Source organism: Melanostigma gelatinosum (assembly GCF_949748355.1).
Source record: "Melanostigma gelatinosum genome assembly, chromosome: 16".
Classification (NCBI taxonomy): domain Eukaryota; kingdom Metazoa; phylum Chordata; class Actinopteri; order Perciformes; family Zoarcidae; genus Melanostigma; species Melanostigma gelatinosum.
In genome coordinates this window covers 15,865,584-15,891,922 of record NC_136649.1, presented here as the reverse complement: position 1 = coordinate 15,891,922, position 26,339 = coordinate 15,865,584, and the positions used below count along the sequence as shown (strand labels likewise).

The window sequence follows — 26,339 nt, the reverse complement described above, 5'->3', positions numbered from 1 at the left end:
CATTCCAGTGTGGAAGCTGATCCTTCTCAGGATGTACACATGGGCATTGTCATCCCCTACACGCAGTGTCACAGCCCATCACTGAGATACCTGGAGTGTGTTCATGTTTTACCCTGACCTTCATGGCATATTCGATCTCAATAAGGATTTAAGAACATAACTTTCAGCAGAACTGGTCTGAAGCTATTGTCAAGGTGAACTGTACTTTTCTAAAATCAGACAGGTGACATTCCATAGGAGGACTTGCCATACTTGACAGGGATTGAGTCAAAATAAACTGTGCCCATGTTCCTGTTCATGAAGGAACATGTTATTCAGTGCAACAGTGTGGCTCATGTGTATACATGTTGTGTTTCACAGTTTTTGGACAACATTGGAGGTCTATGGAGCAGACAATTAAGCAATGTATTCATACATGCATTATGAAACATTCCCTACATTCATTAGTGTTTTCATAGGATTCGTTCACTTGTTGTAATGTGAAAAATATAAAATATTAGCAGATAATCTTTGACTAAACATTGAAGAAAGATAAACGTCTGATCGAGTGAGTGCCACACCCGCCCACAGTGCCAACAGCGTGTGAAAGCAGGGAGTGATTGGATGAGCATCACCATGGCAATGCGATGACGTCTTCGTCCCTTGCTCTAATTGGAGGAAACCCCGTGGCCCCAGCCGCTGCAGCGTTCCGGTCTGTCAAACTACCTCCGAAGGACCGCCTCTTTCACCGCGCTAAACAACTACTGGTTTACAGTGACAAGTTTTTCTGTCAATCACGTGAGATTACGGTATATGATTGGACAGTCGACACTCAAATGAACCGCCCATATTTCAGCAGTTGAGTTGAATTTTCGTTGCTACTGCCGTTATTTGCCTTTCTGACCATCCTCTCAAATCTGATCTATTTGTGGAGCAAATTTGGACCTCCGTAGGTTAGAAACGATGAGTACTTTACATGTTTATTTCCGTTAAGTATGCTATACGGTCGCTGGTTGATCGACGAACAGAAAACTGTGGTCCGATTAGTGTTCAATGCGAGTATCGCTAACGTGATATTTTTATTGAAAGGAGTGGCCGATCTAGCTTTAGCTAACGTGCAGCTAGCTGCAGCAGACAGCTTTGTGGCGGGTTGTCGTGCGGAACGGTAGACTTACAGAAACCGTTTAAAACAAGCTTCTTTGTTGTTTTAGACTGCAATTTATCTCAAGTATGTACGTCAATTGTGGTGAAAGCAGGCTAACTAAATTTACTACGTTTGGTAATTTAAGATAAATATTTCTGGAAACGTTTTTTTTCCTCGCCTTACGCATTTTAGTCGCTGCTGTTTCACTTTACTGCTCATACCAGGCGGATGCATGCTTTTATTTTTTCTTCATGTCGACGCCTATCGTTACTAATTGTTCGAACCTTCTTTTCGCAGCTTCTACCGTCGCTGTGAGGACATAACGTCCCTTCGCTGCTGCACCCATTCTTCAAACCCATACTCCTTCGATCGCCACACAATCCCGGATTTTCCCCAATTTATCAGTCCCCCCAAATAATATAAACTATGGATAAAACGGATCTTATTCAGAGGGCCAAGCTGGCGGAGCAAGCCGAGCGTTACGACGACATGGCGGAGAGCATGAAGGCGGTCACGGAGAAGGGAGACGAGCTGTCAAACGAGGAGAGGAACCTGCTGTCCGTCGCCTACAAGAACGTGGTTGGGGCGAGGCGCTCCGCGTGGAGGGTGTTGTCCAGCATCGGAGTGAAGGCCGAGGGGTCCGAGAAGAAGCAGCAGATGGTCAAAGAGTATCGGGAGAAGGTGGAGAAGGAGCTCCAAGATATCTGCGAGAACGTCCTGGTAAAGTATTCCAGTCTTTGAATGATTGAAAGTGTTTTCTCGTAATAAAAGAAATGTGGTTTAACATTAACTTAGGGGTATGTACTTAGAAATGGGTTGACGAAACCGTGTTTGCTCAACTTGAAGGTTAACACGTCTTTCACAGATGCCCGTCTTCATGACACATCTGTAGTCTCAAAAATGTAAAGTGACCCATGGTTTTATTTAAAGTCAAAGATTGTGTGACAAATGGCATCTGCCCTGTTTTTCCTGCGAGCTCCACGGTTGCATAAATATATGACCGGAGAGGACAAGGAAGTAGTATGTAGTCCTCCCACTGTTCCTGCCTTTTGGGTATCTGGATTTAGAACAATGGGCCCTGAAACCATGTGAGGGCGTGAACTGACACAAAGGTCATAGTGACTACACCATTAAGGTGTGTCTGAATGGGTGGAGAGAGAACACACACAGAGGAAAGATAGGCGGTATACTCTGTGTTCTATAAAGCTGTGCTATGTTCAGTATCCATATCGTCCCATCTGGCCGATAGAAGCCTAATGTGGTTAGCCAAGTGCAAGAATTTACATGCCTAAATGACTCGCACACTTTCTACAGATCATCATCGTACAACAAGGCTGTGTTTGACAGTTAAGCTAAATGCATTCTCAGACATTACACTCTACATTTAAAAGCTTTACTGGAATACTAGCGGGGGGGATGTAATACTTTCACTTCTTGTTTAATCTAATGCAACAGCACAGATTGGTGCTTTGCATTATTTCAAGCCTGCCTTGATAATGGATTAGAGGAGATCGCCGCTGTTGAACCAAAGAGGAAGCTTAGCCGTAAGATTGAGATAATTTCCATGAGCCGCGTGGCAAAGTTGCAGGGGCCGGTCATTTTTTATTTATTTTTTTCAACCAGCTTTCCATATGATTTCCTAAGCCTATGCGCTTGAACAGCTGTGACTCAGCTTTCAGGATCTCTTGATAGCGAGTGGCGTAAGGAGGGTTTGTCAGCAGAGGAGGGTGTGTCGGTCCTCACGCCTTAACTTGTCTGCAGACAACCTGACAGGTTAGTGATGCACCCACAAAGGGCCGTAAGCGCAGAGGCCGCAGTAGACGAGTAAGCTGCTTGTGTTCCCTCCGCCTCGATTTCCTGCACTGCAGACTGTGAAACCGAGCCGACTTGCGTCTCGGCTAAAAGCAGGTCTGGAGGAAGCAGTGGCTTCTGGATGCTTTGGCTCCAGTTTCCACACAGGATGTAAATGTAGGGCTTGTAGACCAGACTGTGTGCCAGCTGAGCAAATTCAGGCTATTCACACTTCTTCAGAACATGACACTCCAGACTGTACCTTGACATTTGACGCTTCGAAACAGATAAAATACTACAAAGATGTGAATCGGGGGTTTGGTTTGCCACCATGGCTTGTCAGATATTTTAGCGTTGGGACAATTCAAAATCAATCTTGTCAAAGTTGTCATAAAGGCAGCCACATGTAACTAAGAACCACCTCACAGAACATTATAGTGTTGCCATTTTGAATTTGTAATGAAGCATTAGTCCATGCTCGGGGAAAATAAATCGATTCCCTACATACATAGGCACTGGACACATAACCAGTCAGGCTTTAATGCAGCAACACTGTGCTTGCTTGTCTTTTGCTGGTGACTGAAATCAGAGCTTTGTGTGAAAGCGGGGCTACCCCTCTTGTCTATTGTGCAGCGCACACAGTGGAAAAGGAATGCTTAGTACTTGAGGCATGCGCGTGTTTCGGCTGTGCCAATCTTTGTGTCGGTAAATGACTGGGTAGTGGCTGCTGGGGTGGGTTTGGCTCAGACAAGGGCAGCTTCTTTCTCCCCAGGGTTCAGAGGGGAGAGCTCTTTTCTTCGACTTTTTAAATAATAAAATGTATTTAAGTTTAAGGAAAGGAGGATGTTTCTATTTATTCTAAACGCCACATTGCCTCTCGGTCAGGACTGTCGTTATGGGAAAGGTATTCTCAAGCATTTTTCATCGGTTAATCTTTTCTCTAAATCGTTTAATCTGAGCACAAACTCCGGTTTCACAGACACAGATCTGGTAATCTTCCCATGTCCATTCTAAAACGGATGATTTGGCCGAGAATGTAATCACAGGATGTGATTCTGTTTTATATTTGAGCTATTTTACTATGATTACTATACTCTTTAAACCCTGTTGCTGTTTTAAGCAGCCTTTTCAGTGGGAAAGCACAGATTACGATTATTTAACAATGAAACGGTTATTTATTTCTGCTGTATATTATGTGATTTATGTTCAAAATGTGTGGGTGATCTACCAGAAAAGGAGCCATCAGTTGTACTTTGCTCCTGATAATGCAGCACTGTACTAATTAGTCATCGAGCTGAGCATGTATGAAGGGAGTAGTGCTCTCTGGTGGACGGAGGCTTATGGGACACTTGCAGTAGATGAGCCCCACCTATTGAGTTTTGTAACATGCAAGATGGATGCGTCTGTTCTCGCATCTTTATTTGTGCCCAATTTGGTAACTATTTTCTCTAAATCTAGCATGTCTGCTAGTTCAGTGAAAGCTTTTGGTAATGTCATTCCTGTTCGACTGTTCCATATTTGCTCGGTGCTTCTACTTCAATTGATCAAACTTTTCCTGTCTTCACAGAAACTGCTAGATGAGCATTTGATTGCAAACTCCAAAAATCCTGAGAGCAAAGTCTTCTACCTAAAGATGAAGGGGGACTACTTTAGATACCTTGCTGAAGTTGCCGCTGGTGACAAGAAAGATGGTGAGTTCACAGTTGTACTCAATTTATTGTATTTTTATTTTTATTTTTTTTTAATCCTACAAAAAAGTAACCTACAAACAAATCCCAATTCAAAGATGGAGCAAAAGATCTAATTCTGACCTGGAAGAAAAGCCTTCATGTTAATAGTTACATTTTCTTTACCTCTCTATGTAATGAAGTGTATTTTTTTTATTTTATTTGCGTGTTATTAGCTAACCCCCCCCCCCCCCCCCCCCCATTGTTAAAAAGAACAACAAATACCAGTGGGCCCTTTTTTACACTGCAAATAACGTGTCAGATTTTGTCTTAGAGCTGGAAGTGGGGCAATGCGTCATGGCCGTGTGACCACACGGCTGTCTCACAGGACGCTATCATAGTGTGTGTGGGGCACCAGATTGGCCTCCAGCTCGCCGACATGGAACGATGTGTCGTGACAGAATTTCTTCCCCTCACTGTTCTCTTATTAGCATTGTGTACTTCAAATCCAATTATCAAAATTGGTGTGCTGGCAGACATTTGCATTAGTTTGTTTTCCGGAGTACTTTCTGATGTCCCCACCGTGTCTGTAGCGCTCAGCCCCAAACCATTGGTTCCTGATAGTCATCTTTAAAAACAAATAGCAAAACTGCATAGTTTCATTATTCAATGTAAAGAAAAGGTTGAATAAATACAGTTTTTGGGGACTATTTCAAGCCAGTGATTAATACACATGTGGTGCTCTAGTGACTGGCATTAGGATGTTGGATTATAATACCCATGTTTATGGTAATGGAGCAACATGTAACTTAGTGCAACAGTGCAGCTCACTGTTTTAGCTTAGCATCGGCGGTCTATGGAACCGAGGAATAAACTATCAGGCTTTGGCTACACAGGCAATATTTCTTAGGTGGATCAATTTCTTGCTGGATTTAGTATTTTCATAGGACTTGTTGACAATAAGAAAAATAAATATGCTTATAGATTGCACTGTAATTAAGATGCTTGGGGCAGCCACTGATAGCCACTAGCTTAGCACAAAGACTGTAAACTGGTTCTGTCCAAAGGTAACAAATTAGATCTACCAGCACCCCCTAAGCTCCCTAATTAACGCATATCTCTCTGTTTATTGTTGTGCTATATTTCTTGGCCAGGAGTAGTAACCCTTCTGCTGGCTGCTTTGCAACTAATTCAACAAGTCTGTGCAATAGTCACACATAACACATAACTGCCCACAAACTCACAGAGTTGTCATTTTTACTCTTGGTTTTTTTTTTTGTACAGTTGGAACTATTGCTTTATTGTCATGTTTCATCCAGTGTGTAGCTTTAAATAGAAATTGTATAATTTTCAAAAAACAATTTAGTATCAAGATGCGATGTTTAGACAGATTCTGCTAAAATCAAACTATAAAATGAATTTGCTTTAAGCAGACATCTATCTCAACTGTGACATGCATACATTGACTATTGGGTTTGATTCCTTTCTCTGTCCCAGAAACTATTAAAAACTCACAGCAGTCATACCAGGAAGCGTTTGACATCAGCAAGACTGAGATGGACTCCACACATCCCATCCGCTTGGGCTTGGCGCTCAACTTCTCTGTCTTCTACTACGAGATCCTTAACGCCCCACAAAAAGCCTGTGAATTGGCTAAAGCGGTCTGCAGACTTTTCTTACATAAATCTGTCACTTTCCACATTTCTGCAGTTGTACTATGTTGCAACCTGCTAATTATTTTTCTTTTTTTGCTTCCAGGCATTCGATGATGCCATTGCAGAGCTTGACCAGCTCAATGAGGAGTCCTACAAAGACAGCACTCTCATCATGCAGCTCCTCAGAGACAACCTGACAGTGAGTGCTCTCGTCTCACAATGCACAAAAATAAGCTTCACTGTGTAAGCTGTAGGGTTATGTTTGCCTCAGTTTGAAGCGTACTCTGACCATAAGACAAACTAATTTGTTAAATGGCCTCAATTGAAGGAAAGGACAAAAGCGTGCCATTTTAGTGAGGGGTGAGACCAAATGTGCTTAGCATTTCTTGTGTTTGGACACCCCATATCATACAAACGTTGCATGTATACACAGAATTCACGGAATGGTTGGACATGAAGGGGTTGAAGTCTATGAAGTCATCGGCTAAAATGTGTATAAACCCTGATTCATGGTCTTGCCAGAAATAGAAGCTCGTATCCTATTACACACGCATCCCCGCCGATTCCACTGTCTGAAAGGCAACAACAACCAGACCAGCACTTTGTTTGAGGAATACCAAGTTGCCTCAGTATTTATTTACTGTCCAATGACCGAGCTTCTTTGTTTGCAGGATTTATTTAAAAATAGATTTTCTAGCTCTACTTCAAATTTCTACACTGTAAAACAAAACCTAACAATTTCAGGGTGTGCGCAGAGATGTGTCTAATGTGTAATCACTGCCAATTACAGGGCCACTACAAAGTACGGCTTAAAGTGTTTGAGTTGTTTTCACAGTGATCATGGATCTGCGACTGTATTCCACTTTATTTGTTTAACAAATCTCTCTGTTTCTATCCTCAGTTATGGACATCAGACACCACTGCTGAGGAGGGCGAGGGTGGAGAAGGAGAGCAAGGCGAGAATGAAAAGTAAAAAATAAATAAAAAGTCCTCTATGTTGGGGTCCTCTCTAAAAACAACAAAAGGAAGAAAAAAAAAAAATACTTTTTACACATCCTTCATTCCTTTATTGCTCCACTCAAACATTCTACCAATGAAACTCATTGCTGAAAAGTCGTGTAAGAAAATAATGATTTAAAAATGAATACAATAAATTCTTTTCACAATGTTTATTTGGACAACTGTAGAAAAGGGAAACCCTCTCTTCGTTTGGTTTAGGTTTGTCCTGGCCTTCCCATTTGTGCAGTTTCAGCTGTAGAGAAGTGATTGATAGCTCGACATGGTATCGGACCCCCAGCTCAATTTAGAGGCAAGAAAACTTAAGTCCCACCGTTGGACAACTGGAAGCTCAAATCCCACCGCTTGAGACAGTTTCAATATTTTTCCAATCAGAAATATTAAAATCCCCCCCCCCCCCCCAACCCATATATATATTTTTTTTGAGTGCGTCTGTCTCTACACAGTTACGTGGTACGGTTACAGCAGCTGAAGTCCAACTTCAAACGGATGAAATTTTCATACTGCAGGGAAAGCTTGTGCACTTTACATGCTGGCAACAAATACTATAATACAGCCAAGTAGTGCCAATTGGTTAAACCCTCACTTTCTGCCCTGGTTCTGATGCCACTCTTTCACTGAAGCATGCCTGTTATTTGGGGGGGGTGGTGTCTGATCAAATGCAGGGACCTTTTCAATGGGAAGAAGACAATTCTGTCATGCATGTCTCTTGAGATATTACACTGGAATGGGGAACAAATGCTGTAACACACACACAAGTCAAAGTGTCACGTTTAGTGATTTTAAATGCAGGTTTGTACACATCCTTCAAGTGGGTGGTTCGTTAGTCTGTCCAGTGACTGTCATTAGAGATTTGGGCCACTATTGTTTTGCTATTCATTCAATTGTTGTCCCCAAAAGCCTTGTGGAACTGTTTGAATCCCTATGTATCAGCTATGTTAACATGAATAAAACATTTTATAAACCAAGGCCAACTTTGTTGTTTTATTTGCTTAATAATGTACTGTGGGTGTTTGTAAATTCCCTGTATCTAGTGTAGTTTATTCTAGTTAAGAAACCTTAGATGGGAATGAGATATGACAAATGCATATAACTTTTACTGTAAGGGAATTCAGCAGTTTTGTATGTTATAATTCTGAGATATTTGACATTTTCTAACTTTAAACTTCCTTAAAGTCAATTTAGGCAAAAGTACATTTATTTTTGATTGCTCTTTTGCATAATTATATTTGTTACTATAAACTATTTACTACATGTCTGAGGAAGCTATTGTAGTTTTAACAGCTATAGACACTAGTCACTTTACAGGTTAAGATTTGAAATATAAAGTCATGATCAGATTGTAATATATGATGCATTATTATATATTAAACTGTCCAAAAACCTCCAATTAATGGGGGACTCACTTACGAAGGTAGGACAAGGTAACCTTATCTTTGCATTTTGATAATGCTACTTTTACTAAAGTGAAGGGTCTGAGTAACTTACTTCCATTACCACTGGCATCATTCAACTACCTGTGTAGCATGGGTGGGTACCAGTGTGCTGCAGCGTCAAAGCCTGGGTGTACATCCCACGTCTCTTAAAGTGCATCTAAGATAAATTAGACGCCCTTTCCTCTGATTCCATGTGTTTTTATGTTCCATCCTTTGATACTTAATGTTTCTGAGTACATGTATTTTGCCAGGCTTTAGGGGGGACATTTGGGATTGGGCCTAAAAGAGTTTTGGGATGTACAGTTAGCCCCTATCACGCCCTCCAAACTCCCAAGTGAGAGGATGTTATCCACTCGGTGCACTTCCGGGTAGCTCAGCTAGCCAACGTTCGCTATCCAGACAAACCGACTAAATTGTGACAATGACAGCGCTCGCATAGCTGACCGAGCTGCCTGAAAATGAGGAGCATTCTGTTAATCGCCTTTCTGGCTCCTTGTTGGGTCAACGGTGCAATTAAGTCGAGAGTTGTTACGGAAGAGAATCACGAAGTAAACCCGGAATTCGGTGAGTAATTTAGCAAGCTAACTCAAGCTAGCGTTAGCGTAAATGTTACTGCTAACGTTAACTGTTTTATGAACGATTCGCGGTAACGATGATTATCGTGATTTGGTGCTATATGTGTTGTTTATTTACTGTGGTTATAAACACTGATATTTGTACTGTTAAGGCACAGAGTCCTGGTCTAAATAAAACCATAGCATTAAGCTAGAAAGAGGATCGTCAGCTCCAGATTGTTGTATTTGACCGTTTTAAATGAACACAAACGTAAATTCTGCTCGCTCGTGTCTGACCGTTGTCTCTCAATGTCTTCCAGGTGCTCTGAACTCCATCCTGTCAGACTTTGAGGTGCTGCCATTGTCAGGCCTCCAGCTGCACTCTGTAAGGAAGCGGGACGTCCACACCCCGTCCCACCTGGAGCGCCTTGTGAGCTTCAGAGCCCTGCACAGGTAACCTTACAGCTCCTTATATCTGACATAAGCCTACATCCAAGTACAGCTGTTTTGATCTTTTGGAGTGATGGTACAGGAGATCCCTCCTTAGCGGATCTCCAATGTAAAGCCCAACTCCCATTACACGTTGATTTGACACCCTATGAGTATGCACTCAGATCATACCATGGTTTTCAAATGTTAAGTTGCAGTCAGATGCAGTGTGGTACTAGCTAAAGAGACAAATAGACACACAGCTGGTGGCCACTCACACACAGCACAGTTTATGTTTAACTGGATAGTGAAATGGCATTGTCGGGGACACCAAATCCCATGTATTGAAAGCAGCACTGTAATCATGTTTAATATAGATATTGTGTGTCGTTTATCTCTTTCAGAAATTTCAAGCTGTACTTGACCACCAACACGGGCCTCTTCACTGACAACTTTAAAGCTGTGTTTGTTGATAAACACGGGAGCGAAGAAAACTACAATGTCAATCTTCAGAACTATTTCACTGGACATGTTGTTGGTAAGTGTTATTCTAGGATTAGGTATTCACTCATGTCTTCGTCTAAAGAAACTACTGATTGATTCTTTGAGACCTATTTGCCGAACATGAGCAACAACCTTTTAATACGAGTTACCTTATTGGTGTTTGCAGGCGAGGAGAATTCCCGTGTGCAGGCACACATAGAAGGAGATGAGTTTTCTGCTCACATTCTAACTGATGCAGCCGAGTACAACGTAGAGGTAAGAATCATCTTGTCTGTGTAGAATCCACATAGAGTGGCAATCGGCCGTTAACCACACTTAACCCTCAGCCTTTTTATCCAAGGCATTTGACTCAAGTTTGACAGTGGAGAGGCCACACTGGTGAAGACTATAAAGACCGTATCAGTTTTACCAAAGACATGAAGAAACAGTCAATTGTACACTGAATATACCTGTAGACATTAATTTAACATAGTGCTTCATTGCTGTACTGTAAACCTGGGAAGCTGTAGCCTTTGACTTACTGTTGCTCTGTATTTTCTTATTTTTTTGAGTGCTATTCTGTGTGATTACACGATACGTTTATACACCATAATCTTGGATTTACCAGTGAATTTCTTTCATATTGGTCAAATAACTTTCTATCCCGATACGATAAAATGAATGTTTACCAGTACAACCGTCGCCTGTAGCAGCTGATGTAAAACACATTTCGTAAAAAAAGGCCTTTATCCGACATTGTTATCTGTAAGGTTGCTTGAGGGCGCTCGCATCCATATCAGTTGAACAGACAGCACTTCAATCTCAGTTGTTGTTGTTTCAATTTAAATCCAAAGTAATGTCGGACGAGATGCTAAAACAAGACTGTACAGTACATTGTATGAGAAGTAATAAAACGCCTACATTGCAATACTCCGTGGCGTTCTTTTTAAATGCCCCATGCCGCTTCACCTCCTATCTGTCTTTTCTTTCGTGTCATTCTTTGCCAGTATCTTTACATATTCTTTCTCTCTTTTTGCTGCACATTTTTACCCCATCCTCTCTTCTCCCTGTGACCCCTCTCTGATGCCTCCTGTCTTTCTCTGGCCATCCAGCCCCTGTGGAGGTTCACAGATTCCCCAGCTGATGGCAGATTGCTGGTTTATCGCTCAGACGACATCAGGAACCTGAGCCGCATCGTCTCTCCAAAAGTGTGCGGTTATGTCCACGCAGAGGCTTCGGACCTCCTGCCACAGGCTTCCGGGAGGGATCGGGACGGGCAGGAGGAGGTGGACCAGGGAAAGGGTGAGCTCCGCTGTCCGTTTTCCTCACTAGGAGTGGAGAGTCTTCCAAATGTGTGTGTGGTCATAGTTGTCGTAGAAACATGTAGGAAGAGGACGGCATATAAGGGGCTGGAGATCACAAATGTGGTTCAGCCTCGGCTCTGTGGACGGTAAAGAGCAGATAAAGAAAGAGGAGGAGGATAACAAATGTTTAAGGGAGCGAAGAGGAGGCTGTAGTAGCAAGACAAAAGAGGTGGGTGTTAAGTTCTGTAACAGTCACTTCAATAAAAAATCCTTTGTTGCACCGAGCCAAATGTTCTGCACATTCACTACACACTGCTGACAAGTGGGTATTATGTAACATCCAAATGCCTTTTGATTAGTTTGTGCTGGAAACGGAAAGCATATAGCAGTGATACTGTGCCAGAGACTTCTTAACACCTCTCACTGGCAGCTGGGTGAAAACACTCACTGGGGGATATAAGTTGAGGTGAAGGTTCTCATGGAGGAGGCATTCAAATTCACAGAGGCTCTGCTGCCCAATGAGATGACTCCGAGTCGTCACTGGTCTCCCACTGCTTGTTGTGGAAGGCAGGGTAGCGCACACCCACACTGCTCAGCAGTGTACAGCCATGTGTATGATGTAATGTCTTCCTGTTGTCCTTTTTCTGTTACTCTTCAAGTGCTCATTGTTTGATAAAACGGATCTTTACTTTCAACAGTTTAAAATGTGAGGATTTGCCGCTTCATTTGTTTCTGAACAACTGAATTTAGCATTTTTTGAGACCTCATCACGGGCTCTGGAAGATGTTGAAGGGAATTTTTGACTACTTCTTGCATTCAAACGTTAAAACTGAAGCGTTACCTTTACAAAGTTAGAACCCTGAATTACAGATGTTAAGTGTTTTACAGAACTCAAAGTCATCACGTGTGCCCCAAACCTCTGCTCCAGCTGGATAATTGTACCTGACAATGTGCAGCCTAGTTTACTATGGTTGTCTCTATACAGTAGACCCCATTCACACTTACTATCATGCTATAAACTAGAAAGAGAAAATGCTGTTTAATTTGCTATTAATTGGCCTGAAGACCCCGAAGCAGCTCTGAATCAGTTCACAGGCAAACAAAAAGGAAGACGTGCTGCTAAATGTATCAATGAGGGCGATTAGCAACGGGATACTGGAGCATGGCCTCATTGTTTGATTCTTCATGCATCTATCCTTGTATGTTTAAATATGGTAACGCTTTAAAAATGATTGTTACAACGTATTCTTTTCCTCTTGTTTGTTTGCCTGCGGCCATTTTGTCTTCACCTGTTCCTGTCTCTCTAAACACTCCTGCTGTTTGTCCCTCGTAGGCCACCACCACAGGGAGAAGAGACAGGCGCACGACCACAAGAAGAACACCTGCCCCCTCTTGCTGGTTGCCGATTACCGCTTCTTTCAACACATGGGCCGCGGACAAGAGAGCGTCACTCTCAACTACCTGGTCCGTCTTTATGATGCTATGTACAAAAAGTGCAGAGAGAGTTCACCATGTGAAGCTGTAACATGCACCCACAGGGTGTTGCCGTGAACAGGACTAGAGCAGAATGCATGTTTGTGCTTCTCACCGTTTAGTTTCACGTCAGATTGACAAACCTATGATCAGCATAAGTGTGTGCTGTTCTTGCTTTATGATTTTTTGTTCCATCTCTCACCCCAGATTGAGCTGATTGATCGAGTCGATGACATCTATAGGAACACAACCTGGGATGATGAATACAAAGGCTATGGGGTCCAGATCCAGCAGGTGTGTTTGTGTGTTCTACTTCATTGTAATATGGTTCCAGTCTGACTTATGGAACAATTTGTGGCGTTTTAAGCATCAGACATCACTTAGACATCACTGCTCCCAGCAGCACCATAGCTTTGTTTTACATCAAATCTCTCCCGGAAGCGGAGCTGAGAATAACACTGTCCCCTCAGTGTGTTGAGAACTTGAATTCTTCGGAGGAACTGAAAGCTTTTGTGTGTGCCCTGTGGGGTAATTCAATTTGTTCCACAGGCTCTGGGGATGAATAGAGACACTGTTTGTCATACTGCGAGTCTTGCTTTTTCTCACTGAAAAGATATGCACTCATTTAGCTGCTCTGAGTTATTGTCCAGCATACATGTCAAGAAGAACTTGTAATGTACCGCTTCTAATCCCAATGCCTTTGTTATGAACAACAATGATTGAAACGCAAAGCCCAGAACAGGATGCTGACTGACTAAGAGTCACTCTAACTACCGGTATGCATTAAAGGTTTCAGGTTCAGGGCCACTCCTAAAAACTATGGTGCAGCTCAATGTACAATAATTAATAATTCATTCATGATTTGAGGGGGAAAATAAATCTTTCGTGTGTTATACATCCTAAAATCTGGACTATGAACATTAATTATGAGCCGGTACAATAAGATTTGTTTAAATTCTTTGAATTGTGAAATTGTTCATAAATGGTGTCTTTGGTTACCATTGTCAGATCATCATCAACAAGGAGCCGACGAAGGCCCCCCATGCTGGCACAAGCTGGGTCCACTATAACATGGAGAACAGCCCTGTGAAAGGAAAAGTGGTCTGGGACGTGAAGAAACTTCTAGAGGTAGGACAGGGAGGAAGAGAAAGATGTACGTTTGGGAAACACTATGGGTCCCTTATCAGGCAAAACCAGGGGACTGTCACTGGATATGATTTGGGAAAATGGAATTTAATTGTCAACAGAATGTACGGTACATTTGCGCTGGGCCTATAGCAGCTTATCAAAGATGTATCCGGATGTTTTGGCAGATAAGTAACAAGAAAGGCCAGTTTAAGAATGTCAACGATTGGAAAACGAATAATGAATAACTAAATCTAGATGTCCCGCTCAGTACAGACCTTGCTCAAAAACCTTGGAAAAACAGAGACAAGTGACAAATGTTGATATATAATAACTATTCTTTCTGTCCCTCAGCAATTCAGCTCCGACATAGCTGGGAACGCCTCCAGTGTGTGTCTGGCCCACCTGTTCACCTACCAGGATTTCGATGAGGGCACACTGGGGCTGGCCTATGTGGGCCCCTCCAAACCTCAGGCCCTGGGCGGCCTCTGTCCAAAACGTGAGGACCCCCCCCCCCCCAACCGTGTACCTACATTACCACCTGTGTTATGGAGCCCTGGGCTTTTGTAAAGCAAAACAGATGCTGACATCTTGTGTTGATTTCTGTCCCCTTTTTTTTAGCGTACTTCCCGTCTCACTCCGCACACAAGCCCAGTTACCTCAACACGGGTCTGACCAGCACCAAGAACTACGGCAAAACTATCCTCACAAAGGTCTGAGTTCCCTCGCTTTTTTCAATCTTTATCCTCGATGAAACTAATTACTGGCTGCAGGATGTTATGCAACATGTCACCCTGCCAAATGTAGACTCTAAGTAGAGCAGACACACCTTTTTGTGTGGGTGTTATGAGTAATGATCCCAACGCTGTTGCATTTTGACACCTCAATTATCAGTATATTGCTGACTCCTCAGCACAGTTTACAGTCAAGCTTCAACACATGAATGTGAGCTGGCAGAAAGTCTCTTAACGTATGATAATATGCATGTTTTTTGTCATGAGTACATAACATAAGTGTTTGTGAACGTGCAACGACACACAGTGTCAGTCCTGCATTTCGTTGCTTGACAATAGCGTTTTTGTGTGATTTGTTCTCGATTGATTAAATAGTAAACTACACGTTTCTCACGAATAACTCCGGTTGGCTCGTGTCCCATCAGGAGGCGGACTTGGTGACCACTCACGAGCTGGGCCATAACTTTGGAGCGGAGCACGATCCCGACAACATCCCTTACTGTGCTCCCAGCGACGACCACGGAGGGAAGTTTGTCATGTACCCGATTGCTGTGAGCGGAGACCATATCAACAACAAGGTACCCTCTCTAACAGTGAACAAGTAAAAAGTGCTACTTATTCAAATTCATAACAAACAATGCTGACACGTTTGAACTGAGTTCTGGATGCATTGTAGCACAACTGTTTCACTGACTTTAAATACATATTTTGTCAATACATATTTTTGCAAATGTGTATTTAAGGAAATAGCTTTTGATTTCTTGTGAATCGGGAAGAGATTTACATTTTGTATTATTCTCGTGCTTTAGCTTGACAGCAGTCCTTTTGTCATGTCACCTTTCACAGTTAAGCGTAAAGCGTCCCACTCCTAGTTCATATCTGACCCTCGTCTACTTCTCCTTCATCCTAAAGCGCTTCTCCAACTGCAGCAAGATCTCCGTAGGAAAGACGCTGCGTTTCAAGGCTCCTCTGTGCTTCAAGGAGAGGAACAGTAAGGTATGCGGGAACTCCAGAGTTGAGGACGGGGAGGAGTGCGACCCCGGCCTGCTCCACCTCAACGACGACCCCTGCTGCTCAGCCGACTGCACGTTCAAAAGTGGTGCGCAGTGCAGGTATGAGATCCAAAAGACGCATTAACGTGTCTGTCAGGTCTAAAAATATGCTCAATCGTTGGATTCATTTGAAGACGGCAGGAAATGTGTGTGGCACGAGTTTGAATACATTCTCACGTCTCTGTTCTCTCCACAGCGACAGAAACAGCCCTTGCTGTAGGAGCTGCATGTTTGAGCTTGCAGGAAGAAGGTGCCAGGAACCCATCAGTGCTACCTGTAAAGGCATATCATCTTGCACAGGTGGGCACCTCCTGCTGGTCGAACACAAGATCTGCAGTCATCGCTGGAAGGCTGTTTCTTTGACGTTGGGCCCCTTCTATTGATACGTTAAAAATATTTCTGAAATATTTGATGCCTCTACCTTTCCCTCACATGTTAGGCAACAGCAGTCAGTGTCCCCCTCCTGAAAACGCCGACGACAACACGGTGTGTGTCGACATGGGCCGCTGTCACAATGGAGAGTGCAACCCGTTCTGTGAAGCCTTGCAGAACCTTCAGTCCTGTGCCTGCAACGGTAAAGAGCAGCTCATTTCTCACAAATGAAAAACTAAATAGTGTGACACTTGTTTTTATTTTCATGCATTTTTATGACAAATTATACTATAGCATTTTTTATTTTATTTTTACAATTTTATACCAGACTATATTAAGACATTTTTTATGACATAATATACTGTGAGATTTTTTTATAGCATTTGTATTCCTGTTACAGTTATGGCATGTACCAGGCCTTTTTGTTACATTTGACATGCTATGACACCTTTTTACGAGTTTTTTCACTTTTTGTATGAAATATTTTATTGCAATTTTTATGACATACTATACTAAGAATCTTTTATGTCAAACTATACTATGACACTTTAAAGACATTTCTATGACATTTCATACAATACAATTATGTTTGATGACATTTTTAATGACGTTTCTTATGGCACACAATAATATGACAGTTTTTTACGACATGCTATACTATGACACTTTTTAATTACATTTAGACTATGACCGTTTTCATGATCTATTTATGTTCGAGGATAAAGGATTTTTCTAAATGTCAGTGGCTTAATAACATGTTTTAAGAGATCGCTCACAGGTTTGAATGAATGCTGTGTATGCACTGCGACTGTTAATTAAGAGTATAGTTATTTGAACTTTTTTCGCAAACGTATAACACAGTTAATCCCCTCTCACCTCGCAGAGACGGAGGACTCCTGTAAAGTGTGCTGCAGGGGAAAAGATGGCACCTGCTCTCCTTTCACACAGGGCAACGACACTTTCCTTTTCCTTCGCAAAGGAAAGCCCTGCACTGTGGGCTTCTGCGACGGAGGCGTGAGTCATCCATCTTTTATATCTGTTCACTCTGTCCTACCGTGTCTCCACCATGCTTTGTATTTCGTTTCTTATTCCCGAACACAGTCCGGCTCTGAAAGGTCCACAGTGAGCTTGATTGTGCTTCATTTGGCTGAGTGTCAGTGTTCTCTTGTTTAAAACAGGGAAAGTGCATGAAGCAGGTGCAGGATGTGATCGAGAGGTTGTGGGATTTTATCGACAAGCTGGACATCAACACGTTTGGTAAATTGAATTCTAATCAACCCCATGAGAACATGAGTATTTGGAAAGTCTTTCTTGTTGATTGTAGTAGCTGAGTCTCGTCACCCTGCTTAGCTTTCGTCTTTCTGTTTCCGTGTCTCGTCCATCATCACAAACGCCACCTTTCACCTTTCCCCATCAGGGAAGTTCCTGGCTGATAACATCGTGGGCTCTGTCGTGGTATTTTCACTCGTCTTCTGGATTCCTCTCAGTATCCTCGTTCACTGTGTGGTAAGAATCAATCTACACTAGTTACCTATTGTCCTCAGTGGGCCATTAACTGCTCCTCTTCGGATCTTTGGTCTTTACAGTAATTACCTTTTTAAAATGCTGACCATTCTGTCCTTTTTGTGTTTCTTTCGCAGGACAAACGACTTGACCAGCAGTATGAAGATAACACAAAGTCCTTTTACTACCCTCCAAGCGTAAGTTTCTCATCTCTCATGCCTGTGTGTGATCCTGTGCCTCGCTGCCACACTAACCAAACTAATACAGTCACCCATTGCCTTTTTTTAAAAACACATTGTCATCTTAAATATGGAAGGGAGAGGAAAGTATGAAGGTGTGTTGTTCAGGTGGGGGCGTCTGTGTCTAGATCCCTGTGTCATTTGTCAGCGTTGAAAGAGGTGCTACAAAATGTGCGTTCAGCACAAATCCTGCTTGGTGGGAAAGTAAATAGGATTCAATTAATAAAATAAGGATTTACTTCTTGCATTTGTAACGTCAAATGTATTTCTGGTATGTTTGACAGTGATTAAAAAAAAAACAGCTTTGAAATTAAGAATTGCTTTTGCAATATTTGAATTTATCCTGATAGTTAGATTAGCTGAGCGTTAAACACTTAATAATAAAATCGAAGGACATCTCTTTCAACAACGTAAACCTTGATTGTTCCTTATAATTCGGAATATTTGATGTTTGAAGCTTTGAAACCAAGTTATCAGGGGCTTAAAGAAATGCTTTTTGTGGCATCACAAGAGCACAATGCCTTACTTCTTAATTTGACGTCGCATTTATTGGCTTCGTCGTGAAAATACAAGAGGGGAGAGCAGAACACGAATGGATTCAGAATCCGTAAAGGGCCTCGCCTGCCAGCGCCAGGTTCACACTGCCAATGACCTGTCCATCACTCTTTGCCTTGGCCCCTTTCCATTCTCATTGGAACTGCAGCAGATGGTGGAAGTTTGTAGTAGAGCTCCCGCCCTAGGTGAGTGCATGTGCCATGGCTCGGTGTTGCGTTGCCATTGAGTCCATGATGATGCATGGTCACCGGCCCACGTTTGGGATACTCCTGCAGTCACTTCCTGCTTGACGTAATCACTGATCAGGTTCCACATTTCACCGAGAGAGATGAAGTGAGCTGAACGCTAATTCGTGTGAGTGGACAGCGATACGTGTGCCCCTCTGCACAGAGTCAGATCTGATCAGAAATTACCTCAAGAAAGCAAGATTGCACTTTTTAGGAGTATTCAAACCGAGAGAGGACTGAGAAGGTTGCACTTTGTTGTCTTTTTGTGAAATCGGATGCGGTGTGTGTCAGCGTTTTTTAAGTTTGCATCTGCTGCTGTTAAAGCCACAACAACACCAACAACAACAGGGTCATATTCTTTAGGTGGTTGTTTTGATTTACCTTTTTTCTTTTTCTTTGTGTAATGGCTGTCTGCACTGTTTTTGTTTTAGGTTTGATTGGGAACACGTGGAGACTGAGAGTACATTCCTCTGTAGATCTTTGTCATGGCAGGCATTTTGACTTGTAATAGCAGGAAGAGCAACTAATCACATTAACGAAGTCCATTCAGGTGTGACAGTAAGTCCTGCAAGTGAGCCAGTATGCACAAAGCAGGGCCCATGTGCTCCTAAATGGACTGCAGACATTATTAATATTAGTTTCACCTCTGTTTGACAAAATGTCCACCATGAGAAATGTTTGTTTTACTCATTCCCACTTTTAAAGGGGACTAATGTCTCTTAGTATAATGGGCTTTACGGTTTCCATTATTACCTTTGAGCAGAATGGAGTAAAAATGGAATGGATCCCTCCTCAGTCAGAGACGGTCAGCTTCGACGTGCTTTGATCTCACATGTTTTTCTCGCTCTTCAGAGTCAAGACATGCTGAGCAACCTCGAGTCAGCTTCCGTGCGCATCGTCAAGCCTCCTCAGCCTCCGTCCTCCTCCTCCGCCGGCCGGATCGCGCCCTTCTCCCTGCCCCAGCAGCAGAGCCAGGCAGGGGCCTCTCCCGCGGCCAGCACCAGTACCCAGGCCCCCGACCCGAGCTGCGGGCCCACCCCGGACAGCGAAGGGGGGCCGCGGATGGCCACCATCCAGGAGGACACCAGCAGCGACTCTCACCTGGGAGAGGAAGGCCCGTCGGACGATTTCACAACCGTAGGAGCCTCCTCGTTGGTTACGAAATCCTCCTACGAGGATCTGACGGAGCAGAACCCGTCAGCCAAGGAGCGGCGCCGCCTCAAGAGGCAGGAGTGCATTGACACAAAAGAGACCGAGTGCTGAGTAAAGCACCGACTAGGCACCAACACGTACAGGCAGCCTGATGTGTGTGTTTAGGGAACATGCAAATACAAATGAAATGCATCAAATTCTCTTTTTTTGTCTGAACCCACTGGCTACATGGTTTCAGAATATGCAACTAAATGCTGGTGTCGTCTTCATGTCAATGCAACATCACCGGTTCGCTCCACTAACAGATGATTTAATGTATCCTTGATGATCGTTGTGCTTATGTTACTGTTTCAAGAAACTCAGTGCGACATGTTAAAAATGAGTTTTATCCTGAATCTCTGTCATAACTGCACTTGGAGTATTTTTCCACATCACTGGAGAACTGAAATAAGTTTTATACATGTTCTTACTGTGCTGTCATTCATAGTTTATTTTAGCTTGTGAAACATTTCCACCCCTTTCCCCTGTAAGGTTATGTTGTCTTGATGAAACAACACGGTGCCTTTTCTGATTTTCTGCCAAACTGTAGATGAACAATCCTGCATTTAATTTTAAAAGAAACTTCCTGAGGTGCCCAGATGTTATTTTTCCATTTGGTTTTCTGTCCTTATGGCAATGTGAGTGATGCACCTATTTGTTATTTTAAGCCGTCTCGCCACTGTTGCCTGCTGTATCACATGTTACAAATGTAAAGTATGTACTTACTGTCAATCAAGGAGAAAGAAATACTGTGTCGCTAGCATTAAATACTGGATTGATGTGAACCGTTGTACAAGCAGATGTCCTGTCACATATTCTGATGTGTATATTCTTCATATTTCTATGTTTATAAGTCACCTGAGTTCCCCCCCCCTTTTTTTTTTTGTGGATTTCCTCCTACACATCTCAAAATAAAAATCTTTATTGTGCATTTTAAACCTGAATACATGGTCTCACATTTGATATACTGGTACAAAACAAATCACAGCGGCTTCATTTATTGTAGTAGAGATGGTCCAGTGTGCTGGTGAGTGTTTTACTAACAAAATATCCAGCCCTGTAGGATTTGAAGACGTCTTTGAAAGCTGGTCACTGGTCACAGAGCAGACTGCTCTCGGGGCTCTTTGTATCCACGTCTCCCCAGTAAGGCAAGATGAAGGGCAGGTCAGCCACACGGCTCTCCAGCAGCCCCCACAGGTGCTGAGCAACGAACTGGTTTCCCTTCTGTGAGAGATGCAGCCCATCGGCCAGATACACGGTGTAGTCCTGCGTAGCGGAGGACGCAACAGTGAGACTTTTGTTAAAGTAGGAATTTGAAAGAAGATTCAGTGTATTTTATATTGAGACATTTAGGAACACTATATTCACATTAATAAAGTCATAAATGTCCGCCAAACATAAAAAAAATCTGACATTTGTTCCTGCCCATTTATTGGCTGATTCCAGATTCTATAGTGGCCTCTAACGACACGTAACAGTTACCCACCTGTCCATCTTTCTGCATGAGTGTCCAAAGGTCCAGGGCGACTGCGCCACACTGACTGGCAACCTGGACACACGCCTGTGCATACTGCCCCGCTGCAGAGTTGTGGCGGTTGAGTGGACATGCTGGAGAAAAACAAGAAAGACGAAGCAGCACTGGTGATCTCTGGAGGCGTGGGATGTAAGATTGGCCTGTGTGACGTTACAAAAGCAAGAGAGCGGAAGAATTGTGAATGAGTGTTACCTTTTAGAATGCACTCCTTCTCCCAGGCTGGCTCATCAACAGGTGGAGGGGTGATGAATATAACTCTGTCTGCCGGCACTCCAGCCGACACCAGAAGCCTGGAGATGTCCCTCAGGTTCTCTGAATACTCCTTCAGAGGGACGTGCTGTTGTGGGTTTTTATCTGCATGACAGGAAGAAGAAAGAAGGAAAAAAATCATACAGAAACATTAAGAAGGGATGATTCATTATTAGAGATAATATTTTCTATGCTAAAACACATTGTTTTTAATTTGTCATTTTGATAATCCCAAAAAGCCTAAGCAGTGAATTGCAGAGTCTGGAAACATTTCATTAAAGGGTACTCCAGTAATTAGTATTGCACTTAGATTATTTAAGCAGCTTAAGTGGACACATCCTGACTTTAAGTCTCAAGTATGGACAAAGCTCCAAACACACTGGATCCTACATTTTGAAACAGGATCTTGTCTCCGTGCCAGTAAACATTCTCGTGTTATAAGCCGGTTTGGAACATGTGTTCACAAAGGGAAAGTGTAAAATGTAGTAAACAAAAAGATGTGTCGTTGTGGACTTTATTGTCACACAATTCAATGCACATTAAGGACATTAAGGTTGTTCTCACAACTCCGAGAGAGATTCAAAAAATAAATAAATTCAGGAAGACTATTATGTTTTTAGTGGTCAGATTAAATGTCATAATATAGTGTTTCATAGTATCGTGTTTTATGAAACACTATATAGTGAAAATGTCATATTATAAGGTTTCATAAAAAAAAGTAATTCAATGTCAATTAAAATGTACTTCACTCTGGAGACCTTTTGTAGGTCATTTTGGGCTACAATGTGTAAGAATAGTAACCTTATTCCTAACCTTATGTGTTTCATATCTAAATAAATCTATAGATGTTAAGTGCCCTTTAGTTGGCTCCCCTGGCCCAGGTTGCTGACCTTAATGATACATACTTCTGAAATCAGACACAGAGAGCTTGCAGCAGTGTATTTATCATCACTAAACTTCTTAAATTGTCACGAGAGGTTGTGTCTGTGACATTGTACCTTCCAGTGCACAGTCGTTGGCTCCAAAGAAGACGGTGACAGCAGCTATGTTGTTGTCTGCTGCGTTTGTGATGTTGATGAGGCGAGGAAGAAGTAGTTTAGCCCATCTGGAGTTGTAGCCAGACAGCCCTCTGTTTACAACATCACACTTTCTAAAAAGGAACACACATCAGATTCAGATATTAGTCAAAGGCACACCATATAGTTTGGCTGTTTACATGACTTGAATTAAAAAAAAAGAGGAACTGATCACTTTCATGGGAACCAAAAACACTCACCGTGCTAGTTTGTTGGCAATTTCTGCACCCCAGCCATTGGGTTGAAATGAAAACTGAAAGAATCAACAGCACTAAGTTATTCATTGCAAACGTTAAGGTGGCCAGCTAGCAGCCAATGCTAACTACACGACTGTTACTGACTGTTGGCTTGCATGACATCACAGTCTTTAAAATTAAGATTGTGCGCGAGCTAACCTGTGTGATGGAGTCCCCAAATAAAATCACTTTGGGCCATGTTACTGTTTTGAATTTAGACATTACAACTGGCTGCACCATTCACTGTATACGAAAAGGGCTGCACGACACTAGACTTCCGGTTAGGGGTGTGTGGCGTAATACCACACTTCACAATAAAGGTTTTAACATCATGACTTCTTTACATGTATTATATTAAGCTAAATAATGCATTAAAAAATATCACAATACAAATGTAAAAATATAATATAATTAGAAAATAAATGCAATAAAAAATCTGGATTTATATAAATAAAAGGTAGACTTAATAATATAACAAATTATCTGTAGAGCGCGATACAGCAGCAACACAAACAACATCCTTCAAAATGATCATTGGGTTGAGTCAACACCTTTCTAAATCACGTTGATTAAAAACTGAATATTATAACCTTATTGAAGATGGAATTTGCTGCAGGACTGTTGACGACATTGTCTTTACGACATTACTTTTTGCGAGGTGTACTTAATTAATACAAGTTGTAGAATATTTCAAATGACATAGATATGCGTTAAACTTCTAGTATGTGTCTATTCAAAATAGTTGAACGTCATAGTGTTGAGAATAAATCTCATGTTGAGGAGAAAACTCAGGTGAACAGACTTAGGTCGAGGCGTTTAGCTCAATTCAAGCAATAAGGTTTATTTGTGACAGAAGTATTATGTCCAGCAGTTAAACGTGCACGGACCTAAAAAGTTCACTCTGTAGGAGTGAATGAAAAGCTAAAAGGCGCTTAGACAGAGTGCGCATGCGTTCATATATTAGGTCCTCCTTTTGGAGCCTATTGGTCAAAGCAATAGTAGGAGGCGGATTTGTTTCTAGCATTCAAATGGCCTGATGGAGCACTGAGCATCTCCGCCCACACTGGCTCACGTCCGGGATCCGCCTTCTCTGGAACGTCAGTGTGAGATGTTGATTCAGCAGCATATTGTTATGTTCGGCCAACTAGATAAGCTAGGCGCTAGATATGCAAGGGCGCCTCTTTCTATCTCTAAGATGGAGCAGGCAGTTGAGACTGGTTCTCTGTAAGACTATGTGACATTTAACTGGGGCAAAAGCTATCCTTCAGAGTTCTAGTAATTTCCACTTTGTTCAGGCGAGTGCGAGAGTGCCCCACCTGGCGTTTTTGACCTTCTTGTACTAGAACTCACATATCCGCGTATAAGCTGTGTTTAACATTGAATGAATGTATATTTTTATTTACAATAGGCAGAAATCCACATATTGATTCCTTTGTATCGTGTAATCTTTTACTTTACTGTTTCATTAGATGAGCCGCCATCAGCGTCCCGGAAGTATTGTCTGACCCACACTCCGGAGCAGAGGGTGGCGGTAATGCACAAATAAACTGGATGCCAACCGCCGTAAAACCAGAAGAAGAAGAAGAATCGTCCCGGAAGTCTCGTTTAGACCCGGTAAAACATGGCGGAGGTCAGACTGCGGTACGGAAGGGAAGCGTACAGCTTTGCACGAAAAACATGTAGTCGATACCGCCTTGAAAGTCAGATTCAGCATAAGGACATAAGGACCGTTGGAGTTTCACGGGATAGTTACACAAGGGTAACACCACTGTTTGGTAATGTTAACAATGGCTGGGATCGCTATTATCTTGGACTCAACAAAGAGTCGTGTCTTTATAAAGGACAGATTCAAAATATAGAGAAACGTCTACCTCGGTACCGAACAAAGTCCCGGAGGACTCTTTGGTCCGCTCGTGGACGCCAGAGCCTCGGCTTGTTTTGGGGACAGTTTGTGTTCATCAGAGCTTACAGCGACACACGATCTGAGCCCCTTTACAAAACCAAAACAGGCTACTATGACATCCTGGAGGTGTCACCTGCTGCCACTCAGACCCAGATAAAAACAGCCTACTACAAGCAGTCCTTCATCTACCACCCGGACAGAAACGCCGCCAGCGAGGACGCCACGGTCCGCTTCTCTGAGATCAGCGAGGCGTACACCGTGCTGGGCAACAAGGCACTGAGGAAGAAATACGACCGGGGTCTGCTGAGTCAGTCGGACCTCATCACGACGGTCAGATCCTCCGCCAAGGGCGCAGGGAGCTCCGCGAGAGAGCCCACCGAGAGCCGGCGGCCCGTGGTGGGCGTAGACAACCGAGTCTTTGATTTCGACAAGTTCTTCAAGGACCACTACAGCGAGCAGCTTCGGAGAGAACGAGACTTCCGAGTCCGCAAAGAGGAGATGCTGAGGAAGAAGGACGAGACGATCGCGGAGAAGAAGATGGGCAGGATGATGGAGATGGGAGTTGTGGTGCTGATATTGATGGCGTTGGGTTTAGTGAGAAGTTTGCATCGAGGATGAAGATCGTTCAGGTGGAGGATGTTGTCCTTGTTTAGGAATTCTGGACTCACTTGAATCATCACCATTAACACTACAACAAACAACAACACTGCTGTTAAACACCCTCTGTTTTGACCCTCAATTACAATAATGGAATATTGTGCAATATGATTTAACATCATCCTTTGGGTCAAAGTGACACAGTGCAATTAAACGAGGATTACACTTCTCTGAAAAGCTGCAGATCAAAGACTAAACCGTAAAGTGCATATATTTCAGTTCCTCAGTCTGTAAGCTTGCATCACAGTACTGTATACTTAGTCTGTAAACATAATATTTACTGTTTGTTTCACACAGTCAATGCAACTCCTAGTCTTGGCATTGTTCACTCAGCCATACACATCTGAACAAAATGGCCAAATTATTGTTTAAATCAGTAATTATGTGATTAAATAATAAGATTATCAACTTTGGCTTTTATAAAGTCATCTGTCTTGCAGAGTTCTTTATTTTTAATGATGGTTTCAGGTATTGCTATTTATGAAACATTTGTAGCAATGTAAGGAAGTAAGGGATGTGTGTATCAGTCATATATTGAGAGCCCCATGCTCATAACAAAAGGTGCCTTGGGATACATTTATTGTAAAAATGAACAGTGTTCAGATGTTTAATAAATGAAATGATCAGTGAAACAAATGTTGCTTGAGTATTTTGTTATTCAACGTTACACCAACACGGATTCACTGTAAACCTCGGTTAAAGAACTTTTCTGACACTAGCTGGTGAAATAAATAATCAAAACTTAACCAAAGGC

At 42.5% G+C, this 26,339-nt stretch overlaps 4 protein-coding genes across 5 annotated transcripts; 3 read left to right on the top strand and 1 right to left on the bottom strand.

The window, feature by feature from the left end:
• The first annotated feature begins 837 nt into the window (after nucleotides 1-837).
• LOC306790788 (14-3-3 protein beta/alpha-1-like) lies at nucleotides 838-8,222 on the top strand. Of its 2 annotated transcripts, none has more exons than XM_079287283.1 (6): nucleotides 838-932; nucleotides 1,421-1,843; nucleotides 4,482-4,605; nucleotides 6,079-6,242; nucleotides 6,340-6,435; nucleotides 7,138-8,222. In XM_079287283.1, the coding sequence occupies exons 2-6, from the start codon at nucleotides 1,550-1,552 to the stop codon at nucleotides 7,207-7,209; spliced, it is 750 nt and encodes a 249-aa protein (XP_079143409.1). In that variant the 5' UTR covers nucleotides 838-932; nucleotides 1,421-1,549; the 3' UTR covers nucleotides 7,210-8,222. The 2 variants fall into 2 exon arrangements, with proteins under 2 accessions (XP_079143409.1, XP_079143410.1); XM_079287284.1 differs by lacking the exon at nucleotides 838-932 and adding an exon at nucleotides 1,074-1,207.
• An 834-nt stretch (nucleotides 8,223-9,056) lies between these two features.
• On the top strand, nucleotides 9,057-20,688 carry adam17a (ADAM metallopeptidase domain 17a). The gene is made up of 19 exons (XM_079287354.1): nucleotides 9,057-9,253; nucleotides 9,564-9,696; nucleotides 10,077-10,210; nucleotides 10,343-10,431; nucleotides 11,268-11,457; nucleotides 12,793-12,923; nucleotides 13,140-13,226; nucleotides 13,941-14,060; nucleotides 14,412-14,556; nucleotides 14,679-14,770; nucleotides 15,217-15,369; nucleotides 15,704-15,903; nucleotides 16,040-16,143; nucleotides 16,283-16,417; nucleotides 17,099-17,229; nucleotides 17,394-17,472; nucleotides 17,633-17,721; nucleotides 17,856-17,915; nucleotides 19,592-20,688. Exons 1-19 carry the CDS (start codon nucleotides 9,148-9,150, stop codon nucleotides 20,000-20,002), a joined length of 2,589 nt encoding a protein of 862 aa, XP_079143480.1. The 5' UTR covers nucleotides 9,057-9,147; the 3' UTR covers nucleotides 20,003-20,688.
• A 148-nt stretch (nucleotides 20,689-20,836) lies between these two features.
• iah1 (isoamyl acetate hydrolyzing esterase 1 (putative)) lies at nucleotides 20,837-23,304 on the bottom strand. Its single transcript, XM_079287356.1, has 6 exons — nucleotides 23,185-23,304; nucleotides 22,990-23,042; nucleotides 22,712-22,863; nucleotides 21,657-21,818; nucleotides 21,417-21,538; nucleotides 20,837-21,196 (listed from the first exon to the last, which is right to left on the bottom strand). The coding sequence occupies exons 1-6, from the start codon at nucleotides 23,263-23,265 to the stop codon at nucleotides 21,020-21,022; spliced, it is 747 nt and encodes a 248-aa protein (XP_079143482.1). The 5' UTR covers nucleotides 23,266-23,304; the 3' UTR covers nucleotides 20,837-21,019.
• A 1,342-nt stretch (nucleotides 23,305-24,646) lies between these two features.
• LOC306790041 (uncharacterized protein) lies at nucleotides 24,647-26,282 on the top strand (the record flags this gene model as incomplete). The annotated part of the gene is made up of 1 exon (XM_079286140.1): nucleotides 24,647-26,282. The coding sequence occupies one exon, from the start codon at nucleotides 24,647-24,649 to the stop codon at nucleotides 25,544-25,546; it is 900 nt and encodes a 299-aa protein (XP_079142266.1). The 3' UTR covers nucleotides 25,547-26,282.
• Nucleotides 26,283-26,339: the final 57 nt, after the last annotated feature.